The sequence below is a fragment of the Onychomys torridus genome, chromosome 18 (genome assembly GCF_903995425.1).
Source record: "Onychomys torridus chromosome 18, mOncTor1.1, whole genome shotgun sequence".
NCBI classification, from domain to species: Eukaryota; Metazoa; Chordata; class Mammalia; order Rodentia; family Cricetidae; genus Onychomys; species Onychomys torridus.
Window position 1 is genome coordinate 10,214,225 of NC_050460.1, and position 19,108 is coordinate 10,233,332.

Here is a 19,108-nt window from a genome sequence, read left to right on the forward strand (position 1 = left end):
GGAACTTTTCTTTCTCCTGGTGACTAGTGCACTGCTCTCTTCACTACAGGTGCCACCTATGCAGCACTCAGTTCCGCTTTTTCTTTTTTAAGCAGTTGTGTCCCCAGTAAGGAAGCAGCAGAATCTGCAGAATCGGTCCCCAAACACAGAAAATCTAAGTGCTGCTAAACTGTCTATTACATACATTCTCCTGGAACTCCATCTTACCATTCTGAGTGGTTGTCGTCATGACAATCACAGCTAATACCACCATCAATGACTATGCCAAGTGGTTTATCTGCTTTACTGAACTTATTTGACCAGAATCCTGAAAGGTTGGTACCACAGAACTTCCTGAGCTGATGAGGAGATGGAGTTTGAACAGGTTGAGGCAAATGACCAAGATTAGTCAGTGCTGGCAGATTCTAGGGCCGAATTAGATGGCTTCTACCAAGACTTCAGCAAAGATAACCTGTAGATCCAGGATGCTCTTATTTCCCTAATGCACGGGGTTATCTGGGGCTTGAAACTGGAATCAATTTATCAAGGCAAACTAACAATGAACAGACCACACTCAGATTCAAATTTCTTCCTTGGATGCACCCATGCCCTTAGTGGTGGCTAGACTGTGAACTCAGACCAACGTACCACATTCAGTCTTTGACATTTATGACCGATAAATTCAGCTACTGGGTCCACAGCTAAGTTTTTCAGATTTCAGGATATGGAATACGATTATGATACCATTAACTTATTTCTTTGTACCTTTTTGAGTAGCTGGTGTACAGTAATGGAAATATTCTCTGGGCATTTGCATTTTAACAGAGAAAGGGACATTAAACCTAGAGTGCCTTAAGATGATCATTAAATCCAACAAAGACTGAATACTTCAATGTCAGGTTCATCTTTGGGCATTACAGATACAAAGAAAAAAATACTAGCCTCTGTCAACTGTATCTGAGCAACACAAATATTAAATAAATATATCTGTTTGGCAAGTCTCTTAAATTTGAAGTTGGATTATTCAGCTCTTCGACTATTACGCTCTTTAAGGCAAGACCATGGTTCCACATACACATCTTAGCGGTGTGAAAAGGGGAACTGCAACAAATTTAGTTTGGTGACCCTAGTTGACTTTCATTTGGGATTGCAGACGCAGGCAACACCTTATTCTCAACAGATGAGATGCCCAGAGTATAGAACAGAAAAGGAATTTTAAAAGGCAGAAAAAGTCAACTGGTTGTTTCAGAGTTTCTTTCTTTATTCAAGTGAAGGCGGAAGGGACTCCTCATCTTCTGGATAAAACTGGGCACCAGGAGGTAGGAAGATAAGAGGAGGGCATGGCAGGAGAGAGAGGAGCCAACCTTTTTCCCCTAGGTCCAGTGGCACTCCACCTGTCTCCGGGTGGTACGTGAAACGAACCAATGGGAAAGGGAGTCCCATCGACGCTGCCTGGAGCATCCAATCCACGCACGCGTCTCACACTGGGCCGCCCGCAGCGCCGCTCTCGGCGGTGCCCGCTGTCCCCCGGGGGTGGGCGTCCGCTACTGCGCAGGCGCCCCAGGAAGCGCTCGCCGGAGCCGGGCTCGGCCCGCGTCCGCCTGGCCCGCCAGTGCCCCGGAGCGCGCGGTTCCGCTAGCGCCGAGTTCCGCGCGCCGGACCTAGGTGGCCGCGGCGACGACGGGTGAGTCCCGAAGGGAAATGCCCCTCCTTCCCCAGCTCGGAGTGTCGAGCCCGTGAGAGCCGCTGCTCCCTTCTTCCCCACGCGAGGCCCCGGGCGCCTGGCGGGGACGCGCGTGGGGTGCCCGGGGCGGCGGGGAGGTGGCGCGTCCCCCCACCCCCACCCCGGCGGGGAGGTGGATGTCAACTGTGACGGGAGGTGAGGACCGGGGTCGGGGACAGGAGTGCGGGCCTGGCGGCCTCTGCCTCCGTGTCCGCCCTGGGCTTGTCGTGCTGTCAAATGGTATTCCCGTCCTAAAAAACCAGACACCGAGCAGAGGGAGATGCCGGATGCTGGGTCAGGCGCTGCACAAACAACCGGTCCCGTGCTGGTCCCAGCCCTGAGCCTCGAGGGCTGCCCAGCTAGTGACCGGAAAATTCCGGTGCACCTTTGGTAGGACTCCAGAGGGGCAGGCTGCTGCAGGAACGCGGTAGTGTGGTTTTCTCTCTTCCCGTTTTCCCAGAGATTTCCCAATTTCAGGGGAACTCGAGCAGCGACCCCCCCCCCCATCCCCCGCTCCTCCCCGGGTCCTTTCCCTCAACTAATTTTGAAGTCAGTTTTACACAGTATAATTGGGAAGAAATTTTGTTGGAGCTACAATGAGTACTCAAAGAGGGACATTTTATACACAGCAAGATAGATTTACTGACTTGAAGAGGCTAGAAAGTCTTATGTGACCTAGAACAGCGGAGTGCCATTTAGAATCTTAGACTCTTTTTAAGACGCAGAAAGCTTTTCAGGGAGTTGGGTTAGCACTTAATAAAAATCTTTGGGTAAGCCACCTGTTATGTTACCGTGCACACAGGTGGCAATGGATAACGCTATTTGAAAGCCACATTTGTATTTGGCTGCACCACAGAGCAGATGGAATGCTAATACTGGAAAGTGGCTTTTACCTTGCCCTCTTCCAACCCAAGCCTGTTAGGCTCTAGGTAATTCAGTGAGGGTTGACTGACATGCATTATTCCATCCAGGCAAGACTGTCAACCCAGAGGAGCTAAGGGATGTTTTGTCTCCTGAATTGGAGACTACATCATATTTCCAGTTACTGTCAAACTGTCGGATGCAGTCCAGATGTGTCTGCTTTTTTATTCCCTTGGGGGTTTTGTTGGTGTGAAAAATGACAGAATTTCTTGCAATGCTTTATAATTTTATTCTTGGAACCATGGCTTTCTTATTCTATGAAAATGTGTGAGGACCTTTTTGCTGGTGGTTTGTTTTCAGCTTAAGACTCGGTGATAAAATGAAACAAAGTGTGGTAAGCTTAAAGACAGGGACTGTCCAGTGTGCTGAGTTTTCCCAATCCTGGGTTTTATAATAGCATATGTATTTTGAATATCCTTTTTATCCAGAATTTGGGGAAGACAGATTTTATGATTTGTATTTTGTGGCAGGAGAGGAAACACAGGTTTTGTTATGTGGTATTGCTTTGCATGTAGGAAGTAATGAAAATATTCTCATGTTAAAACACCCAAATCTGCATTATAAGATGCACAATTCACACAATTTTTGAGGCAAAATAAGATGATAAAGATGTTTTGCTATTTTGTGGTGGGGCATTTAGGAATACAGTTTCACTTTAAAAAATAATTTTACTGATATATAAGATACCATTGAATTCACTCACTTACGTGTACAGCCGTATGAAATTATAACCATCATCACAGACAATTTGAAAACACTTTTCACCCCCCCCCAAAGAAGCCCCCCCTTGGCATTTACTGACACTTTCTCACAAGCCTACCCCTGATCCATGCTGCCTTATTTCTGTATAATTGCACCTTCTAAGCATTTCATCTTAATGGAATCATACCAGAGCTGATCATTTGTGAATAACTTTCACTTGTGTTTTGGGCATGGCATCTAAGTTTTGGACAGAATCAAAGGTTATGAAGATTTGCTGCTAGATTTTCCTCTAAGAACTTCACAACTTTAGCTTTCATGGAGGTCTGGGATTGGTTTTGAGTTAACTTTCCCATATAGTGGGTCCGGGAGCACCGTGCTAATTCTTTGGCATGTGGCCACCCCACCGTCTTTGCAGCATCCCTTGAAGTGTCTCATCATTCTCTATTAGACATAACTGTATTTGAAAATTTTTAGATACACTACTATAAAATTCCGTAATCAATCCAGTAACCAATGGATCATTTTTTAAAAGAATAATTAAGAATAACCCTGAACCTGGGATATTAGGAAAAATAGTCAAAACTGAAGCAGTAACATCGAAGTTTAAGGGTGGTAGAGAGAGGAAGTAAATGGCTCTTAGTAACTTAAATTTCTTCTGGAGTTCCTGAGGCATCCAAGTCCTTATAAACTTTGTCTGTTAGTCAACTTTATGTCAACATTGGAGCAAGTAGCCGATGAGATTCCCCCGCTCGGGTAGCATTTATTTTGTCTCTATCTTATAGCTGTATTTTTTTCTTAAATACAAACTGGTGATAAGCCACTTTGGTAGGATTCTAACAGCTATGCATGTGGACTAAAGTAAACTAAGAGAAACTTCTGAAAGCTTGGAATTATTTGTGTTTTGAACAAAAGAATCATTTTTATGTTTTCATCTATTTTTCATAAACCTTTAGAATAATTTTTACTGTTCTGAAAGTCAGAAAAATAGACAAGCAGGGATGTTTATGGGGACAAAAATATGTCCCATTTCCCCCCCCAGAGCTTGATGATGTGTGGGACAGGTATCAATAGGAAACTGGACAAGTAAAGGCAAATTTTTTTCTGTATTTCAACTTTATTGTTATCTTTAAATTGAAGTTCTAAGTTGACATCAGTAAAGCTGGTATGTAAAGGATTCATAAGTGTTGATTCTCTTCTGCCAGTTAAATTTCTGAAACTTAAACATGAAATGTGTTTTTATATTTTAGGAGCCCTGGCTGCTGTGTTCAAGGTGTTCGTTATGAAGTTATTAGTAGTATTTTTATTTCTGGGACTTCTCAGTGGTTGTAGAGGTAACTCTTCCTATAGCTTGACACCTCAGTTACTTCTGGTGTCCTTTGATGGATTTAGAGCCGACTACCTGCAGAACTATGACCTTCCTCACCTCCGGAACTTCATCGAAGAAGGTGTCCTGGTGGAACATGTTACAAATGTTTTTATCACGAAAACATTTCCAAACCACTACAGCATCGTGACTGGCTTATATGAGGAAAGCCACGGCATTGTGGCCAATTCCATGTATGATGAGGTCACAAAGAAACATTTTTCTGAATCAAATGATAAGGATCCATTTTGGTGGGATGGGGCAGTGCCTATCTGGGTGACCAATCAGCTCCAAGAAAACAGATCAAGTGCTGCTGCTATGTGGCCTGGTACTGATGTGCCCATTCACAATACTACACCTTCCTATTTTATGAATTACAACAGCTCAGTGCCCTTTGAGGAGAGACTAAGTAATGTTACCGAATGGCTCAGCAGTTCCAACCCACCAGTCACCTTTGCTACGCTCTACTGGGAAGAACCAGATGCAAGTGGCCACAAGTATGGGCCCGAAGATAAAGGCAACATGAGCAGGGTATTGAAAGAAATAGATGGCCTTATTGGTGATCTTGTTCACAGACTCAAGGTGTTAGGACTGTGGGAAAACCTTAATGTGATCATCACAAGTGACCATGGGATGACGCAGTGTTCTGAGAACAGATTGATTCATTTGGACTCCTGCTTGGACCATTCAAACTACACGGTTATAGACTTAACCCCTGTGGCCGCCATTCTCCCCAAAATAAGTAAGTAGCTGTTTAAAGTAAGATAGACATTTCTTTCAGTGATGAGATCAGTCATAATACGTAGTTCATGTTTGCTTAGGAATCTCAGTGTGAAACTGTCTCTTTTTGACGTTGACCAGCACAGGCCACATAATGGAAAGAGATACAGGGATTAATGAAAATTTTCATTAATCCCTGTGTGTTCACACCCATCTCGGACACTGTCACATAATTACTCTCTGTTTTGAGAATTAAAAGTAATTTAATCAGATAGCATTGTCCAGAATGTATTCCTGTTTATGCTAGTCAGATACAGCTTTGCTTCCAAGTCAGCCACTGGTTTTCCTTTTGTATCCCTTTTACAGATGTAACAGAGGTTTATGACAAACTGAAGCACTGTAGCCCTCACATGACTGTTTATCTCAAAGAAGAAATTCCTAACAGATTTCACTACCAACACAATGATCGCATACAGCCGATTACTTTGGTTGCCGATGAAGGCTGGACAATCGTTCTAAACAAGTCCTCATTAAAGTGTAAGTATTTATTCTTTACTATCAAAGCTGTACCACACATTGTGACCTGGTTTTGGAATGCGGGAACTTTGATTCAGTTATGTTTATAGGATTCAGTTCTGCAAAGGTAGTTCTCACGTGATTTTCATTTTCTGGCCGTTTCCAGCGGCCACAGTTTCATGCTTCCATTAGGAGGCTGTGCAGCTCATGGGAAAGCTGCAGTTTCACTTTCTGATTCCTTTTCCTCATGTGTATTAAAAAAAACAAAGAAGCAGAGTTCACCCCAGTGACCCTTAGACTTTCCCAGATGATGAAATCACTTCCTTGTGTGCTGTGGTCTGTGGGTCACTGGGCAAGAGTTGAAAGCAAACAGGGAGCAGTTAACTAAGTTAGCAAAGTAGAGACATCACAACTGCTCCATAAACATGGACAGTATGGGGTGAGTTACTTGTCTTGTCTCAGCTGAAGGTTATTCATCTGTATTTTGTATTTAATTTTATGACTCAAGAATTCTGATGTTGGAGTACATCTCAGGGGTTAGCGAACTTCCATAAAAGACCAGATAAATATTTTCGGCTTTGTGGGCCAGCTGGTCTGTGTTTCAGCTACTTGGCTCTGTTTTTCTAGCATGAAAGCAGCTATGGTTAGTTAGTAAACTAATTGAAGTGGGTTCGTAGAAGTGGAAGTGGCTTATGAAAGCAGGTAAAGGACTGAATTTGGTTGCAGACTATAGAATAGGAATTTGGAAGTATCAGGCAAGGGTAAGACAGACTGGGTTTGTATATTATTTATGTTGTTTTAAATACTTACTTTGTAAACTTGGAAAATACATAACAGAGAACCAAGGCATCACAATCCATCAGTATGGAAATATCAACAAATGTTATTTGTGGCACGTTCCCCTGCCAATACTTTTTTCCATGATACTTACTTGAATTAAAATTTTAATTACAGTGGAATCATTGGAGACTTGTCATATCAACCCTAGAATACCGCAACAAACTTCCATATCCCTAAAATGGAAATTCATGAAATCCAAGACGTTCACAGACAAGGTTGTTAGAACTAAGCTGAAGAGTCTGGTGTTGGGTTTCTATCAGGGAAGGTTAGCCATGTTTTTCTTTGAGCCAGACATTTGCTGGAGTTACAAGCTAGAGTTGTCTGGATTTCTTTTACATTCAGTACACAGATGCTTTCTCTAAAACCCTCACTTCTGTGACCTTCCTGAGTTTTTGAGGTATTTATTAACTGGCAGTAAATACATTGTGCCATGGTATTTCTTACTGGAACAACTGAGATAGTTAAGCCTGGAGGCTCAGCCTCTCCTTCAGTGTGCTCTCCTTCCCTCTCTCAGCTGCACACTTTTTTTAAGTGCTGTTAATGGTGAGTTTTTACCACTGGCCTGGGGATGGGTAGGTGAAGGAAGAGGGTTAGGGTGGACACATACATACGTACATCAGGTTGAGAAGTATTAAGGTCTAAAGCTGTGATTCACTGGGAAGAGAGGTGTGTGCCTGGGAACAGGGGCAGGCCTAAGAGGAAGGAAACACAGATGTCATTTCTGTCTTCTGTATTGCAGCCATCCAGAATCTTGATGGATGGGGCTGGGCTGGCAAGAAGCTAGTACATGTGTAGTAAACAAGTGATTTTGTAATAAAAGACTTCGTGTTTAACGACATAATTTTGTCTTTTTCCCAGTAGGTGACCATGGCTATGACAATTCTCTGCCTACTATGCATCCATTTCTTGCCGCCCATGGTCCCGCTTTTAGAAGAGGTTACAGGCAGAGCACCATGAACACTGTGGATATCTACCCAATGATGTGCCACATCCTGGGACTGAACCCACATCCCAATAACGGAACCTTCAGCCACACCAAGTGCTTGTTAGTGGACCAGTGGTGCATTAACCTCCCAGAAGTCATTGGAATTGTTGTCAGCGCACTGTTGGTGTTAACCCTGCTAACAGGCCTCATGATATTCATGCAGAACAGAACGCCTGCTTCCCGTCCATTTTCCCGCCTTCAGCTGCAGGAGGATGACGATGATCCTTTAATCGGGTAGCCCACAGTGTCTTACTAATTTCAAAACTAAGGATCCGTGCAAGGAATGGTGTTACAACCATAGACAGATACATGTCAAAAGATAGACAAACAGGCTAAAAGTTGTTTGCTTGTTTGTTTTCTTGTGTCCTATTTTGGTGTGTTTCCTGATGTAAATGACCCTGACAATTGTAGAGTTCTGGTAGATCAGTTAAAACCACCCGTTTCACTAACAAGAAATAGCCTTGGAGAAAATACTCTGGTTTCTTTCTTTCTTTTTCAATAAACATCTAACTTTAAGTGAAAGTATACCAGAACTTAGCCATGCTTTTCTAACAGATTTATATATTTGTAAATGACACAAAGATATTTATGTAATTTGTGAATTTTGTGTACCCTGGAGAAAAAGTTGTGTATATTTTTATATTTGCCTTTAAGTAGTATATGTCCCAAGGAAACCCTTGAAGTAGGAAACTCTGTGATGGTTAATAAATTAGCCACATAGTATAGCTGTAACATACAAAGAAATCATTTTAAGTAAAGCTGCTAAAAGCAAACAAACCAACTAAGACTATGTAATACGAAGTCTGACCTTGTTAAGACCCTTAGCTGCTGACACCTCAGAAGTTGTGTCCTGGGAGCTGGGCGTGGCGGTGAACACCTGTAGGCCAAATAGTTGGGAGGGTGAGGTGGGGACTTGGAGACTGAGTCCAGTCCTGCCTGGGTTATGTACCAGGACCGTGCGGTTTTGTTTGTTTGTTTTAGTTACATTTTTTTGGATACTATTGTTAGTAAGAAATTTAAAAGAAAATAGAGGAAAATTGTTTTTCCCTATTTGTGTTTAATGTCTTTGGGTAAGTTGTGTGTGCCAGTGTGTTTGTGTGTGTGAGATTGTGTCGGTGTCATGTGACTTATAAAGGGGACTGGACTGTGTGCCAGAACTCAGCCATCTGGAAAGGGTCAGCCCAAAGGACAGGTCACTTCTTGCACACCTTGGTTGTTTATTGGTCTCCAGGTTGATGTTATGGTTAAAAGTCCTGTTACAGTCTTCACTTCTCATGTTTATTGGAAGTGTTCAGATGCTGTGGGAAAAAATATGACCTGAATATAAAGCTGCAAGGTCAGGATTTTTCTGTTTACCTCTGGGACTTTGCCATGTGTCTTCCATACAACGGAGTGGTAAGAACTCTAGACCCGAGTTTAGTGGCTCCCGCTCTTTGCTGCGGTCATGAGCTGAGGGCGGAGAGCCTCAGCCCGCACTGCTCCCTCAGTTGACTCCACACCTTTCCTGGGAGCCATGGGTCTGGTGGGAAGCACTGTCGTCATCCCCTGGCTAGTTGGGTCCTCAGAACCAGAATTATTCGAACAAACAGCCTGTGTGATGTCCATTAGAGAAAAGACCAGCAGGTCCTGTACTAGTGTGACCTTGACAGTTTGGACAATATAGAACAAACTTGGTTGTTGCTGGTAAGATACAAGATGACTCTCCAGTAAGTGTGCAGCAGCACAGGAAGGTAAACACCGATTAGCCAATGACAGAGGACACCTCTCAGTCATCTTAGAGACGTGGCATTGTGTTGGCTCCCTGCTGATTTTCTGAAGTTTGATAGCTGGGGCCACAGTATCGGGGTTTTGAGAGGCATCTCTGTACGACGTACATAATCTATGCTGTTAATCATAAAGTGGGTGTCTTAGGAACAGGACTGATTTGTTCATAAATGTTCTGATTTATTTTGTTACATATAATAGTGATACTAAAGGATAAATAGTTGATCAAATAATAGAAAAATTCCTGCATACTTCAGTTTCCATTTTTCAAAGAAAATAACAAATGAACTGCCATATTCACTTTGGAAAAAAAAAAATTAGTGGCCATTTGAAGTGTGTGCCAGCAGAGTATTTAATATTAGTTGAAGATGACTTAGTCCTACAGTGCTCTCTATGGGTTCCAGTGACTCTCTTAGCTCGATTGTGGCTTCTACAGCATCCAGCCTGTGAGTGGGTCTTTAGAGAGGGTGGCGGAGGAAGGGGGCCCTGTCAGCGTCTCTGCTTTCTGGTCAGGAGAAAGTGGCGGAGGAAGGGGGCCCTGTCAGCGTCTCTGCTTTCTGGTCAGGAGAAAGTACTGGCTTCAGGAAACACTTAGCTCTTGATGATGGTATCCAGAGGCAATAGGAAGGTGTCGATGTAGTTTTGTTCATCCCCTGGGTCAGTTCAGAATGAAGCACCTTGCCTTCACAGTAGAGGGGTGATCACCGTGTGGTAGCAGTCTGTTGCACACGTTCTTCGGGAAGAGCGGAGGGTTACCACTGAGGCTTGCTAGCAGCGCTGTCCAGGAAGCTTCCTCCAGCAAGCCACAGGCAAAGCCTCGGAATAGGAAAGGAGTAAATGCCTTTGCACCCATCTTGGCTGTTTCTGGCCTGTGCCCGACTTGTGAGCTTTAGCGATGATTGCCTTTAATTCCTTCTGTGTGGAGTGGTTTATTTCATTGTAATTTATAACATTACAAATGAAGGACAGAGATTAGGTGTAAAGTGTGTGTTTGTCATTCATTCTCAAACTGTGTAAATACAGCGAGTGCTCTAGGGAAGCCTGCAGTGCCTTAAGTTAAAGGAAATACCTTTTGACCACATTGTTTGAACTTGTAGCTAATGACTTTGCTTCTGATTAAAATTTATGTAAATAAAGTCTACCCAAACAAACACACTGTCAGCCTTCCTAATTTGTCACCTCCTTACAAAATCTACATACTGTGAAAGATGAATTGTTGAGACGTGAGCGATTCTGTGGAGACCTTTATAGACATTCTTTACAGATTTTTTTAAACCAGGATTAAGGATGTATAACAGCCAATTTTTAAAACAGCATAAATACATGTAGTATGAGGACATCATTGGCAAGAGAGCTGGAGTAAATTTGCAGACCCTCCTGAACTATGTAGCATGAATCTTAAAAGGTCTTATTAATAAAAACAAGCGCAGGAGTCAGGTATTGGGGTGAACACTGAAAGATCAGAGAAACAGAACACAAGCCACAGCTAACCTCACCTCACCAATCTTCTCAGCTGATCCTGTTTCCTCAGACTGGAAGCCTCTGAGTCCTCATCCAGAATGAATCTCAGCTGAACTGCTGCTCAAAAGCCTAAAAGCTTAACCAGGCCTAGTTCCTGGTCCTCACGCTTTATATACTTTCTGCTTTCTGCCATCACTTCCTGGGATTAAAGGTGTGTGTCACCACCACACCTGGCTGTTTCCAGTGTGGCTTTGAACTCACACATATCCAGACAGATCTCTGCTTTTGGAATGCTAGGATTAAAGGTGTATGTGCCACCATTTTCTGGCCTCTATATTTAGTGGCTGTTCTGTTCTCTGACCCCAGATAAGTTTATTAAAGTGAACAATATATCAGGGGACACAATATCACCACAGAACTAAGATCTACTGGCTTACAATAAAAGGGAAGAAATTTTATAAACTGATTACAGAACAGTGGAATTTATATCTAAACTTTGTCTTTTCTGGAACTTTTAGTGACTTATCCAAAAGCATATAGATTCAACTCCATACCCTCCAGGAGAGCATTCATTCATTCATTATTGTTATAGTCAGTGAACACTCCTAGGAACTGGGAAAACTGGTCTTTCTTTACTCTGGAAGGGAGGTCTTTGAAAACTGGAGAAATTTGTGCAAACAGCTCACATCTACCTGTGGTTTAACTCTTGCTATTGAGTTTCTTGGACCCAGAATCATTTTGTAGGCCTTCCATTTCCAGAGTTTGGATATCCGGTCCACCTCTTTCCCTACCTGTAACTTGGCTCTGTTCTTGGGTATTATTACATTGTCCCTCCCCCAACACATACTTCAGCCATTGCTTGAGAGAATATGTGAACGTCCCAAGATCCACTTGGGTCCTAGGGTGCTGTCACACAAGATGCTGATTTACATTCTAATATTTGTGAGTGTAGTGGTTATCAGTGTCGAAAGTGCTACTGCTCTTGGGTCCCGTCGCAGAACTGTCAGAGGTAAATGCTGGATTGCTGCTCAGGCCTTCTGCCCGCCTGGATATCTTCATCCACATTAACCTCTGACACCTGATTTCTACCATCAGCATATTGAAACAAGGGAGTCCCCCACTGGCAGCTCTCCGATGGTAATACCCAGCTGCCTACCTGTATCCAGTCACACCTTCCTGTGTGACAGCCTAATGGCCAGTCCTGCAGTCAGTATGTTTACGGCCACCATGCTTAACCTTACTTTCATAAAGACAGTAGCTGTTTGCTCCAAAACAAGTCCAGAAATTATCCAGAAACATAACTGAAGAATTCAGTACTCCTCTCTAATTGATGACTAGAACCTCCCCTCCCTTCCCCAAAAGGAACTAGATAAAAAGGATATCAACCACAGTGACTTACATGACATTGAGAGAACTTTGCAGCCCAAGCTGGGAAGGGCATTCTTTTTATAGGCCCATGTGGACCAAACAGAACCGATTATGCTAAAGAAACTGATTGCTTTTTTTCATTCAAATGTTCTGTGAAGGGGCCCTGCTTCCTTGGTTGTTTGTTTTTTTAATTGGTAAAAGGATGTATAGAATTCTATTGTCTTAATAGGTCAGGTGACTCAAACAGTCCCCTTTCTAAGATGGAGAATCCGGAAAGAATAGAAAGTCAGTGCTCCAGGTATGAAGAGGTTCAAAGACAGTGAAGAAGCAAAAGGCCAAGGCTGAAAAGAAGGGAGAGCCGCTTCCATGTGAGTAGCCAGTGGCATCTGTGCATTCTGGAAAAGGCTGTGGGGTTAAGAGGCTGGACTAACCATGGAGTGGGTTGAAAGAGTGCAGGGTTTCCACCTAGCTTGTAATCATAAGAATCCATTTTACATTCTTTGGCTCAACTAAATATGGAAATACACATGAAATGGATACTTTCCTAGGGAATTACTAACTATGATTTATTTACTTGCTAATTATTTTATTTTCACAGTGAATTTTATTGTGTATATATACAGTACCATGTCATGGAATAAATACAGGTATTAAAATGGTTGCCATATTGAAACATCATATCTATTACCCCATAGTTACTGTATCAATTTCTGTATTTAAAACAGGTTCAAAGGCTTCTGAGCTATTGTACAAAAATGTATCGGACAAAGACCACAGTCCTTTTTTTTTTTTTTTTTTTAATAGTGTTACACTTGCTACCATAACAACAAAAGTTTTAGAGAAAAATGAATTCTTAGGTGAAAAAACTGATATCAAATCCAATAAAGATAGAACAATTATCTTGAATGAGGAAGTAGAAAATGGAAAATTAATTAAACTTGACAATTAATTAAATGTAAAGGAACAAAGCATTTGAATGAAGATGGCAGAGGTTAATGAAATTGGATGAAAAGGCATTACCAGTAAGCAGTGTATCGGAGAGATACCTCAACTGCAAAACTGCACATTGAAAACGAACACATGGAAATTGATATGAAACTCTCATCTGGATTAGCTATGATCAATGTCAAGGGCTCTTGAGAGCGAATTTCAAGCTAGAGAGGAATGTTGTATTATGGTCAAAGGACCCACACATATGGGCGAGACAGCATTGCACATCTCAAACACAAATCAAAAACAGATGGAGATAGAGAATCCCTAAACATAACTAAAAAAAAAAAAAAAAATAGTACTCCTCACTAATGGATAGAACTAGACCAAAAAAGTCAGGCAAGGAAATAGTCTTGCCATCAGCCACTTGAGACACTGAGAAAACACCACTGTGCAAACTGCAAAGGACAGTCTTTCCCAGTACATGGAATCACCAAGACAGGGTGTTCACATTGTCATAGAAGAGTCTTCAGAAATAGTCTCAAAGAATTGCAGTCTTATACATTACACTTTCTGACCAAAGGGGAATGAAACTCAATAACTGTAATCTGGAAAAATATTTTGGAATTAAACAGTATGCTTCTAAGTAAACCATGAGTCAGTAATGCAAATGAGAAAGTATTTTGCAATTCTAATATATAACCTATTGAATTCTAAGATATACAGATAAAGCCTTATTTGGGGGGGGGGAGTTACAACCTTGAAATGCTATCCTGAGAAAGGTTTGAAATCAACAATTTAAGCTACCACTTTTTGGAAGCTAGTGAGAAGAAAAAGAAAATTGCAAAGGCAAAATCTGAAATAGAAAAGACAAGCAGAGAAGGCTAATAAAACCAAACTTGTTTTTATAGACTTATTAGTAAAATGGTTAAGTCCACAGTAAGATAGCCTAAGTCAGTAATATTAATTAAAAAGGGAGCAGTCACATTATAGTCCTACATTTAGCAAAAAGATGTTGACAAATTTGACAATTAGATAAAATGGATAGATTCTTTGAAAAATTTGATCAAAGTTACCATAGAGTCAAGTAGGAAGTCTTAACTGCCTCCATTTAACACAGAATTTGTTTTTAAAGTTCCCAGAAAGGAAACTCCTGGACCAGGTAGTGTCATTAGTCCTATGAGAAATAGTATCAGTTTTACACAGACTTACAGAAACTGGAGTAAGGAACCAAAAAATATGAAGATCACAAAAAATTGATTATTATTATTATTAATACAAATTCTTGAATTCAGTATTTCAAAATGATGATTATTTAGTAAGTGGAGTTTGCCATAATAGTGCAACATTTTTTTTGATCACCACAGTGGGCCCACCCCCACTAATCACTAATTAAGACGTGCCCTGCAGGCTTGCCTGCAGCCGGATCTTACAGAGGCATTTTCTCTATTGAGGCTCCCTCCCTTCCTCTCCTGTGACTCTAGCTTGTGTCAAGCCGACATAAAACTAGCCAGCACCATTGGCTCCCCTCTATGAGGGACTGTAACCTACAAGCTAAAATAAAGCCCCCTCCTCCACCCCCCAAAAAATCAATTTGTTGGAGCTGGAGAAATACATCAGTGATTAAGAGCCAGTGCTTGTCTTGCAGAGGACCTGAGTTTGGTTCTCACTACCTTTGTTGGGCAGCTCACCACAACTGCTTGTAGATGGCCTCTTCTGGTTGTGTGCTTCTACACTCAGGTACACACACACATGTGCACACACACACACACACACACACATTCATGATTAAAAATCAATCTGTTATCCATATTAATAGAGCAAAAAGAATGGAAAAAATTAGCTAAAACTCATCACTCATTTAAATAAAAGGATGTAACATGGAACAAACGGGGACTTCCTGAAACTGGTGAGTGATGTATGTAAACCAACTCATAGAGAAAAGCTTCTGATAATACTTCAAATGGTGAAATACTGAATGTTCTAAGTTTAAAAGCAAAGGAGTCTGAACTCATGACTTTTGTTTAACTGGAGGGCGTCATGGAGTAAAATGGCCCTTTTCTGAGTCCATTAGGGACATGACTAAACCCCCTGCTCACAGTATCCTCATCTATATGATGGAGTAAGAGCATCAGTAATCCTTACTGCTATTGCGAGTATTAAAGTTACTTTCTATAACATACTTAGAACCATAGTTGGGAGATGGCAAAGTCCCATAAATATTAGTGCATGCCATTGTATTTTTGATGTAATCATATGTGTGTTTGATTGGGTTTGTCCAAGCAAGAAAATGGTGTTGGATGCCCTGAAGCTGGAGTTACAGGTGGTTCGGAGTCAACAGTACAGGTGCTGGAAACCAAATGTCATCCTCTGCAAAAACAATATTCGTGCTTCACCACTGAGGCATCTCGTCAGCCCTCTGCCCCTCACCTGTTAGATTGTTTACACCTAACGGCAAATCAGGGAGCCAGCTGACAATAATGGTAGAACTGATGATTTGAAATAATGCAGCCACTAAAAGCTAAAAAAAAAAGAGCCACGTAAATATTTTCAGTCCTTTTATAATTGAAGAAGAATAACTGAAATGGTTGTAGCTTTGGAGGAAATAGAACCTTTTTCACATTTTAAAACTTGTAGTTTACTGTTTCCAACAGAGAGTGACATTGATAGTATAATCCACTGACTAGTCCTTTATCTTATCCTTAGTGGAATCATTGGTCTGAACCCATATTCTGCCCCCCCCAACTTTGGAGTTCTCTGATGTGTTATTTCAGTATAAAAGATAATGACAAAGGTTAACAGCTATTTAGGAACTTGCAGTCTCTCAACCACTCTTGCTATGTGTTTATATGTAATAACTCTTAATATACAAAATATTGAAACAAGATTATTCTGATCACTGAAAAATCAATTTGTGTCCCCTCAAAATTCACATCTTGAAGCCTTCACTGCCTCCATCCCATGTGATAGTTTCCAGTGGGGGTTTGAAAAGTTCCAGTGAGGCCAGGTGGAGCCCCTTCTTTAGAGGAGAAAAGGGCAGAGTGCCTACCTGCCTCCAACCTTAGTGTGCCTCACGCTATGTATGGGGAGTTGGCCATCTGCAGGCCAGGAAGAGAACTCACCTGAAACTGCTCTATGACTTTGCATCTCCAGAGCTGTGAGACACTGTACACTTAGCGCAGCTGGAGCTAGCTGCTGAATGGCATGCTTGCAACACAAGGGTCCCTTGCATTGTCTTTTAATATCCCCCTCTAAGATGATATTATTTCAAAAATGTCACATGAATACCTTTGGAGTACTAGATTTTGCAGTCAGCAACATTCCCCAAAATTCATCCAACTCATCATAAATCTCAATAAACTTCTTTTTATTGCTACTTTTCCATGGATTTAAAAAAAAATTTAAAATCACTTTATCCATCAGTTTGAAGGATATTTGGTTCCAGGGTTTGGCTATTGATATAAAGCCAGTATGAACACTATGTAGAGCTTGGCTTTTGTGAAGATGTTTTTGTTTCTTTGAGATAAATACCTCAGAAGGGCAAATACTGGGGCACATGTTTCACTTTCTAGAGTGGTCTCCTGCTTATATTGCCAGGAGCAAGTGGGTGATCCAGTCTCTGTGCGTCCCCATTGCTCTTGACAGCACATTTCAACATTTTAGTGATTCTGATAGATACTGTTACTTTCTGTGGTTTTAATTTGCATTCCCCAGTGGCCACTGATGCAAAGCAGTCACACAACGGTATTTGCCCCATTTGGTCACTGGTGAAAATTTGCCTGCTTTGAAATGGAGTGTGCTAGTTCTTTGCTGGGTATGTGGTTTGCAGACATTTTTCTCCCAGTCAGTAGACTGTCTTTGTTCTCCTCACATGGACTTTCCAAGAACAGTAAAATAGTTACTTTCCCAGTTCAGTCTCATCCACAACCTGTGTGTGTGTGTGTGTGTGTGTGTGTGTGTGTGTGTGTGTGTGTATGAGTGTGTGTGTGTCTGTCTGTCCATCCGTCTGTCTGCCTGCCTGTCTGTCTGTCCATCCGTCTGCCTGCCTGCTTGTCTGTCTGTCCATCCGTCTGTCTGCCTGCCTGCCTGTCTATCTGTCTGTCCCTGTCTCTCTGATGGGTACTAAACCCATGGCCCCTTGCATGCTGTGGAAGCCCTGTACAGCAGAGCCACCCTCTCAGTCCCCTGTTTTTTTACTCTATGGATTGCACTTTTGCTGACAAGTCTAAGAACTCTGTCTTATTCTAGACTGTGAATTTTTTTTCTACTTTTTTCATCATTTAAATGTACCATCATTTTGAGCTATTTTTTAAAGAAGTTTTATTCATTCCTAGTGTGTGTATGGATGCATGCATACCATTAAATTCATGTGGAGAACACAGGACAGCTTATGGGGGTGGCTGCTGGAGATCTAACTCAGGTTGTCAGGCCTGCAGGCAAGTGCCTTTACACACTGAGCCATGGCTCCAGCCCAGGTTCTGAACTGTGGCGCCCACAAGACAGAGTTTGTTTGCCTGTGGATGCTTAGCTACTTCGGTACCATGCTTGTGAAGTCTGTCCTTCCTCCATTCAAAGCTTTGGAACCTTTGTCAAAGTCACAAGAATATTTCCATGAATGTACTTCTGGTTCTTTAGTGTCCCTTAAACTATGTGCCCCTCTCTCTACATTTAATTAATTCCATGGATTATCACATTGAGACAGCAGGATTTAATATCAGGTAGAGTAATTCTCCTTTGTCTCTTTCAAGTAGATTTAACTCTTCTAGGGCCTGTGCCTTTCCATATGAATGTTGGGATAAGCTCGTCTGTATAAAGAGTACCTCTTTAGAAGACTTGACCTTGTATTATGTTGAGTCTTGCAGCCTATAAATATATACTATCTTTTTTTTTTTTTTTTGAGCTGAAGATCGAACCCAGGGCCTTGCGCTACCTAGGCAAGCGCTCTACCACTGAGCTAGATCCCCAACCCTTATCATTATTTTTTTTTTATCTTTTGAAGTTTCCTTCAGTTTCTCTCATTAGCATTTGATTATTTTTAGGATACAGGTCTGGTAGGTTTTGTTATATTTATACCTGTTTGATTTTGTGAAGTGATTGTAAACAGCATTACATTTCGATTTTGCTTCTCCATGTTGTTAATATACAGAATTGTGACTAGTCTTGGTATATGCCGTTGATATTCAGAAATACAAGCAGTGTGTATGTTTGATGTTGTGGTTTGCTACACTAGTCTTAGGAGATTTTTAGAAACTTGTTTCTTTTGTGATTTTTCTACAGACATGACTATGTTCCCTGAAAACAGGGGCCATTTTATTTCTTCTTTCCAAACATGTTTGTCTTTTCTTTTTCTTACCTTATGGAAAGGCTTAGACTTGGCCATTCAGCTCATCTTAGCAGGAAATCACGCTATCCAGGATTGGCATGTAGCTCTGACCCAGTGTGGTGTGACTTTGTGGTATGACTTTGGTTTGCTTTGTATGCTGCTAAGAATCACTTTTTTCTCCTGGTCTGGTCTGCAGGGGATGGGAGGATTTCCCCAGGGGAGCTGCCAGGGCTCACTTGAGAGAGGAGGACAAGGAGATTCTATAATCTACCTGTCCACATCCATCCATGACATTTGGAGACTGAGGAGCCAAATGTCAGAAGTGAGGACCAGGAGGCTGTCAGGCCAGGACACTTTCTGTACCTTTGTCCTGATTACAGCTGTTCTGCCCAGGCCCAGCATTTCTGAGTGGGTGAGAGTCTTAAGTCTTTGAGGACACAAAGATTGGGCCTCTTCTAGGTTCTGTTTGCCACATCTCTCGGTACAAGGACCTGGGTCCTGAGGGCTGACCTT

General features: G+C 41.8%; 1 protein-coding gene across 1 annotated transcript; it reads left to right on the forward strand.

Moving 5' to 3' along the window:
- Positions 1-1,514: 1,514 nt before the first annotated feature.
- Enpp4 (ectonucleotide pyrophosphatase/phosphodiesterase 4) lies at positions 1,515-10,664 on the forward strand. Its single transcript, XM_036168061.1, has 4 exons — positions 1,515-1,663; positions 4,573-5,430; positions 5,775-5,945; positions 7,623-10,664. Exons 2-4 carry the CDS (start codon positions 4,605-4,607, stop codon positions 7,985-7,987), a joined length of 1,362 nt encoding a protein of 453 aa, XP_036023954.1. The 5' UTR covers positions 1,515-1,663; positions 4,573-4,604; the 3' UTR covers positions 7,988-10,664.
- The last annotated feature ends 8,444 nt before the right edge of the window (positions 10,665-19,108 follow it).